Source organism: Carassius auratus, chromosome 48 (genome assembly GCF_003368295.1).
Source record: "Carassius auratus strain Wakin chromosome 48, ASM336829v1, whole genome shotgun sequence".
NCBI lineage: Eukaryota > Metazoa > Chordata > Actinopteri > Cypriniformes > Cyprinidae > Carassius > Carassius auratus.
Window position 1 is genome coordinate 9,357,907 of NC_039290.1, and position 11,901 is coordinate 9,369,807.

Genomic DNA, 11,901 nt, shown 5'->3' on the forward strand with positions numbered 1-11,901 from the left:
AACAAAAATTTCCATTGTGTAATATGTAATCATTAATGGACTACAATTTGTAAGTAATCTACCCGGCACTGACTGCTGCTCAATTTCATCATCTGTTATACAGCTCATTTATGCCAAAGCATCTGTTAAATGAGTGTGTTTGTGAAGGGAGAGCGATGCTGAGAAGTGTCTACATTGAAAATCTGGGATTTCTGTCTTTTAAACCTGTAAATAACATTTTTAAATTCAACTTCCATCAGTTAGGTTTGAATCTTGATGCTATAAATGCACAGTGAGATTCTAAAGGATTCTGTGGTTCTGACTGATAACTACCAAAAATCATTCAGTTGAAATAACCTGATTTCACAAATTATGTCTTCTCATCCTTTGACAAATGCCAAGCCACAGGTGCCATTTTCAGCGATCTTTCAAAGGCCTTTGATATGGTCAATCATTACCTTCTTCTTGATAAATTGTCTTCTATTGTTTTAACCAGAAATGCTCTTCTTTGAATGAATAAGAAGTCTTTTTGTATATTGTTTGCCATGCGACGGTCTCATTCTTTTCCTTTTGATGATGGTTGACTTCTTGAGTCTGATGATTCATTTAAATACCTTGGTCCTTGGATTGACCCTGAACTCTCTTTTAAGCCCCATATTGATTATATTGTAAATAGAATATATGGTTGCTAGCATTTACTTTACCGTTCAATTAACTGTTTTACATGTCTGTGACGAGTGGGGCGGGGCCGAGAGCCGTAGGAACGGGGTGAGGCGGGTGGAGTGATTGGAGATGAGCGACACCTACTCCACCCACCGGTCTCGAGTCCCACGGAGGAGATGGAAGGATATAAAACAGGAGCGACGACAGTGACGGACGAGAGAGGACCAGGCCTGGATTTTAGTTTGTGTTTTGATTTTGTTTGTGCGTGGCAGTCGGCCGTGAAGGGCTGCTACGCTGTTTTCACTGTAACGATGTACAAACTTCACAATCATCGGGAAGAAGGAGGCGGGAACTGGCGGACAATCAAATCAAACTTTAATAATCAAAATAAATGCAAAACAGAAACAAAATCAAAACACAAACTAAAATCCAGGCCTGGTCCTGTCTCGTCCATCACTGTCGCAGCTCCTGTTTTATATCGTTCCATCTCCCACTCGTCACAATGTCATGTTAGGAAAATAATTGTTTCTCAACTAATATTACCTCTTATTAATTATGCTGATATTATATATCCAAATACCTTTGATACTTATCTGATGCTTCTTAATGTAGTCTATAATTCTTATAATTCTATATTCCATATCATACTCATCACTGCCATATGTACGAAATGCTTACATCCTAAATTTAGAATACAAGTTTGTACTGGCTACTGTATACAGGCCACCAGGGCACCAGGGTACAGACTGTATTAAAGAGTTTGGTGATTTTACATCCGAGTTAGTTCTGGCTGCATATAACGTTTTAATAGTTGGTGATTTTAATATCCATGTTGATAATGAAAAAGATGCATTGGGAGCAGCATTTATAGACATTCTGAACTCTATTGGTGTTAGACAACAGGTTTCAGGACCTCAGAACAACTTGATGTAACAAAAACTATGGACTCTCTGTTTGGTAAATGGACTGCATTTATATAGCACTTTCAACAGACCCATGGCCATCCAAAGCGCTTTACAAGTTGCCTCACATTCACCCACTAACCGATGGCGGTGGTGTCAGCCATTCAAGGCACATCCAGCTCGTCGGGAGCAGCTGGGGTTAGGTGTCTTGCTCAAGGACACCTCGACACTTGGTCAGGTGGAGCCGAGGATTGAACCACCAACCTTCCGGTTTGTAGACAACCTACTGTACATGAACCACTGAGCCACTAACGCCTTTTCTAGCATTTACGCTTTACGCTTAAGGAAGGTTAAGGAAAACAGTTTGACACCATGGTATAATGAGCATACTCGCACCCTAAAGAGAGCAGCCTGAAAAATGGAGCTCAGCTGGAGAAAAACAAAACTAGAGGTATATTGTATTGCTTGGCAGGAAATGAACCTATCCTACAGAAAAGCATTAAAAACTGCTAGATCCGATTACTTTTCTTCTCTTTTAGAAAAAAAAACAAACGTAACCCCAAATATTTATTCATTACAGTGGCTAAATTAACGAAAAATAAAGCATCAACAAGTGTTGACATTTCCCAACATCACAGCAGTAATGACTTTATGAACTACTTTACTTCTAAAATCGATACTATTAGAGATAAAATTGCAACCATTCAGCCGTCAGCTACAGTATCACATCAGACAGTGCACTATAGACCCCCTGAGGAACAGCTCCACTCATTCTCTACTATAGGAGAGGAAGAATTGTATAAACTTGTTAAATCATCTAAAGCAACAACATGTATGTTAGACCCTATACCATCTAAGCTCTTAAAAGAGGTGCTTCCAGAAGTCATAGATCCTCTTCTGACTATTATTAATTCCTCATTGTCATTAGGATATGTCCCCAAAACCTTCAAACTGGCTGTTATTAAGCCTCTCATCAAAAAAACACAACTTGACCCCAAAGAACTAGTTAATTATAGATCAATCTTGAATCTCCCTTTTCTGTCCTAGATACTAGAAAAGGTGGTATCCTCACAATTATATTACTTTTTAGAGAAAAATGGTATCTGTGAGGATTTCCAGTCAGGATTTAGACCGTATCATAGTACTGAGACTGCTCTCCTTAGAGTTACAAATGATCTGCTCTTATCATCTGATCGTGGGTATATCTCTCTATTAGTTTTATTGGATCTTAGTGCTGCGTTTGACACAATTGACCACAACATTCTTTTGCATAGACTTGAACACTTTGTTGGCATCAGTGGAAGTGCATTAGCATGGTTTAAATCGTACTTATATGACCGCCATCAGTTCGTAGCAGTGAATGAAGATGTATCATATCGATCACAAGTGCAGTATGGAGTACCTCAAGGCTCAGTACTAGGGCCGCTACTCTTCACGCTTTATATGTTACCCTTGGGAGATATCATCAGGAAACATGGTGTTAGCTTTCACTGTTATGCTGATGATACTCAGCTCTATATTTCCTCGCAGCCCGGTGAAACACACCAATTTGAAAAACGAATGGAATGCATAGTCGATTTAAAAAACTGGATAATGAGTAATTTCTTACTGATAAATTCTGAAGAAAAAAAACAACAACAGACGTGTTAATCATAGGACCTAAAACTCTGTATGTAATAACCTAGAACACTGTATAAGACTAGATGGTTGCTCTGTCAATTCTTCATCATCAGTTAGGAACCTAGGTGTGCTATTTGATCGCATTCTTTCCTTAGAAAGCCACGTTTCTAGCATTTGTAAAACTGCATTTTTCCATATCAAAAATATATCTAAATTACGGCCTATGCTCTTCAATGTCAAATGCAGAAATGTTAACCCATGCATTTATGACCTCAAGGTTAGATTATTGTAATGTTTTATTGGGTGGTTGTTCTGCACGCTTAGTAAACAAACTACAGCTAGTCCAAAATGCAGCAGCAAGAGTTCTTACTAGAACCAGGAAGTATGACCATATTAGCCCGGTCCTGTCCACACTGCACTGGCTCCCTATCAAACATCGTATAGATTTTAAAATATTGCTTATTACTTATAAAGCCCTGAATGGTTTAGCACCTCAGTATTTGAATGAGCTCCTTTTACATTATACTCCTCTACGTCCGCTACGTTCTCAAAACTCAGGCAATTTGATAATACCTAGAATATCAAAATCAACTGCGGGCGGCAGATCCTTTTCCTATTTGGCGCCTAAACTCTGGAATAACCTACCTAACATTGTTCGGGAGGCAGACACACTCTTGCAGTTTAAATCTAGATTAAAGACCCATCTCTTTAACCTGGCATACACATAACATACTAATATGCTTTTAATATCCAAATCTGTTAAAGGATTTTTAGGCTGCATTAATTAGGTAAACCGGAACCGGAAACACTTCCCATGACACCCGATGTACTGTACAGACCAAAAGTTTGGACACACCTTCTCATTCAATCATCTGGCACAGCACCCCATCACTCTCCTTCTTGGTCAAATAGCCCTTGATGCCTTCAGTGTGACTCTACAATTTTCATAGTCATGAAAATAAAGAAAACTCTTTGAATGAGAAGGTGTGTCCAAACTTTTGGTTTGTACTGTACTTGCTACATCATTAGAAGAATGGCATCTACGCTAATATTAGTCTGTTTCTCTCTTGTTCCGAGGTCACCGTAGCCACCAGATCCAGTCTGTGTCCAGATCAGAGGGTCACTGCAGTCACCCGGATCCAGTACGTATCCAGACCAGATGGTGGATCAGCACCTAGAAAGGACCTCTACATCCCTGAAAGACAGCGGAGACCAGGACAACTAGAGCCCAGATACAGATCCCCTGTAAAGACCTTGTCTCAGAGGAGCACCAGGACAAGACCACAGGAAACAGATGATTCTTCTGCACAATCTGACTTTGCTGCAGTCTGGAATTGAACTACTGGTTTCGTCTGGTCAGAGGAGAACTGACCCCAACTGAGCCTGGTTTCTCCCAAGGTTTTTTTCTCCATTCTGTCACCGATGGAGTTTCGGTTCCTTGCCGCTGTCGCCTCTGGCTTGCTTAGTTAGGGTCACTTCATCTACAGCGATATCATTGACTTGATTGCAAATAAATGCACAGACACTATTTTAACTGAACAGAGATGACATCACTGAATTCAATGATGAACTGCCTTTAACTATCCTTTTGCATTATTGACACACTGTTTTCCTAATGAATGTTGTTCAGTTGCTTTGACGCAATGTTTTTTGTTTAAAGCGCTATATAAATAAAGGTGACTTGACAATTTCATTGGTTTCTCTTTCTCACATTTTTAAATGTGTTTATTTTGATTGTTTGTTTGATTTGAAACAGTATTTGGTTCCATACAGATCTTATTCACTTAGATATGCAATTTCCTTTCTTTTTGTTTCCAGAATTTCTTGTGAAACTGGACGTAGGTCTTTTCAATATAAATCTCCTTCTGATTGGAATAATCTTCCTCAATCTTTTATTGTTTTAGGCCATTTCTATTGTCTTATCTGAAAATAGATTGTGTATGTTTCTACGTTTTCTTATGTTGATTCTGCTTATGTATGAAGGTGATTGTTTTGTAATTATGCTGTGGGAGTGGGGGATTCGTTGAGCATGTATTTTGTTTTTCTATTTGTGTGTTCATGTTTTGTATGGTTGTATGGTTCATGATGCCTTGTGTTTATAGGACCCCTTTGAAAATGAGATACTTCATTTCAAGGGGCTATCCTTCCAATAAATTCAAATACCAATGAATCTGTTTTCATGCAAATCAAAAACCTGGTAATTAAGTTCACTGAACCTGAACAGCGAGACAGAGTGTGATCTGTGTCACAGACCTGCGGTCTCTGTGGCTGATGCATTGTGGGAGTGCGATGGAGCATCCGAACAGCATGATGTGTCTATAGCAGGACAGTTGATTCAGGTAACTGAAGAACTTCAGGAACATCTGCAGCTCGCTGCTCTTGACGACCGTTGTCCCTGGCAACACTCCGCTCTGGTTGTACGGCAGCATGTTACACTGAATCTCCGTGATGTCAAAGCATAACCCTGTCACCAAACACAAGAGAAATCTGATTGGCTGACGTGTTGAGCATGAAGCGATTTCAGTGGTCAGTTTAGAGGAGATGCGTTTTGAGTGATTTCACACTTCTTAATAAAAGAAATAAAAGTCTGTGTGAATGTGTGTGTGTGTGTGTGTATGTGTGAGAGTCGTGTGTATGTGTGTGAGAGTGAGAGAGTCTTGTGTTCCTGTGTGTGGGTGTGTGTGTCTGTGTGTGTGTGTGTGTGTGTGAAAGAGAGTCTTGTGTGCCTGTGTGTGTGTGTGTGTGAGAGAGAGAGTCTTGTGTGCCTGTGTGTGGGTGTGTGAGAGAGTCTTGTGTGTGTGTGTGTGTGTGTGTGAGAGAGAGTGTGTGTGCCTGTGTGTGTGTGTGTGTGTGTGTGTGTGTGTGTGTATGGAAGTGAGTCGGTGTGTGAGACTGATTGTAATTGTGATTCTAGTGCTCAAGTCAAAGTCAGAAATACGAGAGGAACAGCCTTCACACACACACACACACACACACTCTCAGACCTCAGGAAAGATGATTAATCATTAGGCTGTTTGGAGGAGACAGAGACAAATAAAACATATGGTGCACCCTCTGTAGAGGGCATCACGGAGGACACACACTCACAGACGACTTTCAGGACAGAACCTTCACTGAGGACACGAACACGCCGTCTCACACACACAAATGGACAGAGAGAGAGAGATGGGAGAAAAATCTGTGCTGAAATTAGATTAGCAGCTGGTCTGCAGAGGACAAAAGCAGCAAGATGTTTGACAGAGAGACAGAAGCAGAAGGAAGATGAAAGCAAAGCATGGGACTGTTCTTCAGATGAACACATTTTTCTTTTAAATAATCCATCTTTGTGAGTATATGTTACCCAATACTGACGCTCCACAAAGCAACTGAGCACATGATGGCACTTCATTTTGATAAATTTATTAGAAAACATCACTTTATATGTTCATTTTGAAAGTAAATGTATCTTAACTTACTGTAGTTTCAACATTTGTTCCGTAAAACAAGACACAAAAACTGAGATACATTTATTGGCACCTTTTTAAAGTCTTAATCTTTGCAAATGTGAATTAAGGGTTTTTGAGACCTGCAGAAACCCAGCATTTGAGACTTGCATTGAACAACAGACTCACAGAGATGAATTATAAAAAACAACAACATTGTGTTCATCTAAAGAAAGACATCTGGGATGACGAAAGAATATTTGGTCATTTTTGGATGGAGTATCGTTTCAAGCCACACATGCATCATATCCAGGAGCGTACCAGCGTCTGCGCTGATGCTGGTCACCGTGGAGACAGACGTCCACCGGTCCACAGCGGCCGCAGCAGTGGGGTCCACCGATGGAGACGAGGATGAGGATGAGGACGAAGAGGTGTCTGCACGAGGCATCCAGTGTGCCGAGTCCCACTGTGGAGGGGTGTTAGTCAGGACCTGCTGCGTGCCGGACTGCGGAGCCATCGTCCCGTTGTCGGACATCATCGGCCCGGGGTCAGTGCTGTTAGAGGGCAAAGAAGATCCAGCATCCAGGAGGCCATTCCCAAATAAACCTGGACAAAGACGGAAAACCAGAGTCGATAACAGTTAAGAAGTGAGGATTTTCACACACACACACACACACACACACACACACTCACACGTACACACGTACACACGCACACACACACGCACACACACACGCACACACACACACACACACACACACACACACGCACACACACACGTACACACACACACACACACACACACACACACACGTACACACACACACACACACACACACACACACGTACACACACACACACACACACACACACACACACGCACGCACACACACACACACACACACACACACACACACACACACGTACACACACACACACACACACGGACACACACACACGGACACACACACACACACACACACACACACACACACACGTACACACACACACACACACACACACACACACACGTACACACACACACACACACACACACACACACACGGACACACACACACACACACACACGCACGCACACACACACACACACACACACACACGCACACATACACACACACACACACACAAATCAAATGATTAAATGTTCTTCACGCTGAGAAAAACTAATGATTAATTTAAGAACTGATCTTTGGGGAACCAGAAACAATTCTTCAGTGGCATCAAGCTTTAGTTTGAAGAGAGTATTATTTAGCTCTGATCTGACGCAGTGATGCGACCAATATGAGCTGCTTCATTTCAGCTAACACAAATGCACCATAATAAACAAACTATTATTTCCACAAATGAGGTCAGATCGTTTTCATGCCAGCCGTGAACTAGACCCTCGTCCGGACAGATCTCACAGCAAGCAAGCGTGAGAATCATCACCACGAACAAATATGTTTGTTTGTAAAAGGGATCTTCAACCCAAACTGAAGTTATGTCCATTGTGTCCAATTTACTCCATTCATTTCATTCAAACATGACTTTCTTTCTTCTGTGAAACAAAAAAGGGTTCATTGTATGGACAAAAGACATTTATCAAAATATCTTCTTTTGTGTTCCACGGAAGAAAGTCATTCATACAGGTTTGAGCAACATGAGGGTGAGTAAAGGATCATTTTTGGCATTGAACGATGCCTTTAATTGTTAATAGGACAGAACACTGGAACGGAGTCAAATGAGAGAGAACCAGAGGACGACCGCTGTTTAAAACCATGACACGTGGAGACAGAGCGGAGTCTTACATCAAGGTCAGAGGGGGGGGGGTCTAGATCACATCATCATCATCATCATCATCATCACTATCCTCTCAGGGTTCAGTTCTCCTCCAAAAACAGCAGTGCTCACCGTGGATCAGTCCAGAGGTTCATCTGTGCTCTATACAGACCCTGACGCACCTGGTCTTCTGGTCAAAGCAGACGAGGAAGACACATTCCCCATCACACCGGCTGCTTTAATCCGTCTCTTTTGTCCTCTTTCCTGACTTCTGTGAGGGGACGGACTATGGTCGTGTGCACGTATGGGCTTTTTCTGATCTTTTGATCTAATATTGCGAAATAAGCTCCGCAATTGACATAAGACTGTGAGAAGAGAGCAGCAGTTTCTGCTCTGATCGCCACAAAACTAAGTCAGCTGTGGATTCGTGTTAGAATCAGGAATGATATAAGAACATTGTAACAGAATTCAAGACCCAGATTATTATTATGTATTTGTCTTCAGACCAAGCTTCCTCTTTCAGCAGAGTTTAAACGCGTCTGGTTAACGCTCCACTAACCCGTCCTGTCATGTTTGTGTCAGCATGCAGAGAGACACTGGTCTTTTGTAGATGTTTAAACGTATTCAACCACATGAGCGTCTACACAACCAAAACACCTGTATGTAGCATTATCCACTCATGATCACATTCACAAAAATGCATTTTAATACCAGGTTCCTGCAGAGTTCAGCTCCAACACACCTGAACCAACCGGTGAGCGAGTTATACCTTCACAAACCTCAAGAAAATCAACCCTGCAGACACAAGACATGAGTCGCCTCACACGAGACCCATCTGAGCCGAGTCCATGGAGCAGAAGAAGAAGAGCACAGGAAGCTGCAGGTGAAGGTCATCCTGCAAACATCTGCATACGGCCTCGCTGTGAAACACACATCTGCTCTGAGTCTGCTTCTCTGAGATTGTGGCCAGTGCTTCTTCTGAAACAGCACGTCTCATGTCTCCTTAATATGAATCAGTCGTGCTGTGTTAGAGACAGAGACAGAGACAGAGACGACAGCCACTGTGACGGTGCAAAAACAGGCTCGGTGACACAGCAGGACGTCCGGACAGGACGGGTGTCTCCGATTCACAGCTCCGATCACGTCCCACCAAAGAGCCTTTCTGGCCAATAAACAAAGAGCAGCAGAGAGAGAGACAGAGACAGAGACAGAGACAGAGAGGACAAAGGCAGGACAGGGAGGAGGAGATGTCCTCAGTGTGCACATCTGTCCAGATGGTGACCTTTTGACCTTGGAAGCATCACATGCTTTCTTTGAGGATTTATGAGGAGCAAACTGAGAGAGAGGAGATGCATCTGAACCAACACACACACACACACTCACACACACACTCAAACACACACACACAGTCACTCACACACACACACACACACACTCACACACACACATACACACACACACACACACACTCTCACACACACACACACTCACACACACTCTCACACACACACACACACACACACACACATTCTTGCGCAGGCCCACTCATGGGGCCCACCAGTTTTTTTATGCGTTGTGGGATCCACCCTTTCCAGTGGTCCTACACTGCTATAAAAACAACATTAGATCTAAAAAAAAATCTCAATCATTAATATCACTTCAATTTGATAAATTTCTAAAGTTTTGTCGAAAAAGGTATTTGGCCCCTTGTGGGGAACGTTTCTAGGATTGCCGACTTGAGAGGTCCGCCCACATACACACATATATACCAAGTTTTTATATGTTAATGGGGCCCAAGGTCACTATCTGCAGCTGCTGACAACAGCCTTTATTATTACTCCCAGTTCCCTTATTTTGGACTAAAATAGTTATTTTTGTAATGAGTAACTATGTACAGTATTGTTCAAAATAATAGCAGTACAATGTGACTAACCAGAATAATCAAGGTTTTTAGTATATTTTTTATTGCTACATGGCAAACAAGTTACCAGTAGGTTCAGTAGATTGTCAGAAAACAAACAAGACCCAGCATTCATGATATGCACGCTCTTAAGGCTGTGCAATTGGGCAATTAGTTGAAAGGGGTGTGTTCAAAAAAATAGCAGTGTCTACCTTTGACTGTACAAACTCAAAACTATTTTGTACAAACATTTTTTTTTTCTGGGATTTAGCAATCCTGTGAATCACTAAACTAATATTTAGTTGTATGACCACAGTTTTTTAAAACTGCTTTGACATCTGTGTGGCATGGAGTCAACCAACTTGTGGCACCTCTCAGCTGTTATTCCACTCCATGATTCTTTAACAACATTCCACAATTCCATTCACATTTTCTTGGTTTTGCTTCAGAAACTGCATTTTTGATATCACCCCACAAGTTCTCAATTGGATTAAGGTCTGGAGATTGGGGCTGGCCACTCCATAACATTAATTTTGTTGGTTTGGAACCAAAGACTTTGCCCGTTACTAGTGTGTTTTGGGTCATTGTCTTGTTGAACAACCATTTCAAGGGCATGTCCTCTTCAGCATAGGGCAACATGACCTCTTCAAGTATTTTAACATATGCAAACTGATCCATGATCCCTGGTATGCGATAAAAAGGCCCAACACCATAGTAGGGAGAAACATGCCCATATCATGATGCTTGCACCTCCATGCTTCACTGTCTTCACTGTGTACTGTGGCTTGAATTCAGAGTTTGGGGGTCGTCTCACAAACTGCCTGGTGGCCCTTGGACCCAAAAAGAACAATTTTACTCTAATCAGTCCACAAAATGTTCCTCCATTTTCTCTTTAGGCCAGTTGATGTGTTCTTTGGCAAATTGTAACCTCTTCTGCACATGCCTTTTTTTTTAACCAGAGGGACTTTGCGGGGGATTCTTGAAAATAGATTAGCTTCACACAGACGTCTCTAACTGTCACAGTACTTACAGGTAACTCCAGACTGTCTTTGATCATCCTGGAGGTGATCATTGGCTGAGCCTTTGCCATTCTAGTTATTCTTCTATCCATTTTGATGGTTGTCTTCCGTTTTCTTCCACGTCTCTCTGGTTTTGCTCTTCCATTTTAAGGCATTGGAGATCATTTTAGCTGAACAGCCTATCATTTTTTGCACCTCTTTATAGGTTTTCCCCTCTCTAATCAACTTTTAATCAAAAGTACGCTGTTCTTTCTGAACAATGTCTTGAACGACCCATTTTTCCTCAGCTTTCAAATGCATGTTCAACAAGTGTTGGCTTCATCCTTAAATAGGGGCCACCTGATTCACACCTGTTTCTTCACAAATTGATGACCTCAGTGATTGAATGCCACACTGCTATTTTTTTTGAACACACCCCTTTCAACTAATTCAACTAATTGCCCAATTGCACAGCCTTAAGAGCGTGCATATCATGAATGCTGGGTCTCATTTGTTTTCTGAGAATCTACTGAACCTACTGGTAACTTGTTTGCCACGTAGCAATAAAAAAATATACGAAAAACCTTGATTATTCTGGTTAGTCACATTGTACTGCTATTATTTTGAACAATACTGTA

At 41.7% G+C, this 11,901-nt stretch overlaps 1 protein-coding gene and 1 pseudogene across 1 annotated transcript in view; one reads left to right on the forward strand and one right to left on the reverse strand.

Moving 5' to 3' along the window:
• Positions 1-7,222, reverse strand: part of corin (corin, serine peptidase) — a 24,509-nt gene extending 17,287 nt beyond the window's left edge. Inside the window, exons 1-2 of the mRNA XM_026237310.1 lie at positions 6,908-7,222; positions 5,418-5,628 (exon numbers count right to left, since the gene is read on the reverse strand). Coding sequence (XP_026093095.1) covers positions 5,418-5,628; positions 6,908-7,124 — 428 coding nt within the window. The 5' untranslated portion in view covers positions 7,125-7,222. The remainder of the gene's footprint in view (positions 1-5,417; positions 5,629-6,907) is intronic.
• A 1,953-nt stretch (positions 7,223-9,175) lies between these two features.
• Positions 9,176-11,901, forward strand: part of LOC113065307 (nephronectin-like) — a 6,592-nt pseudogene continuing 3,866 nt past the window's right edge.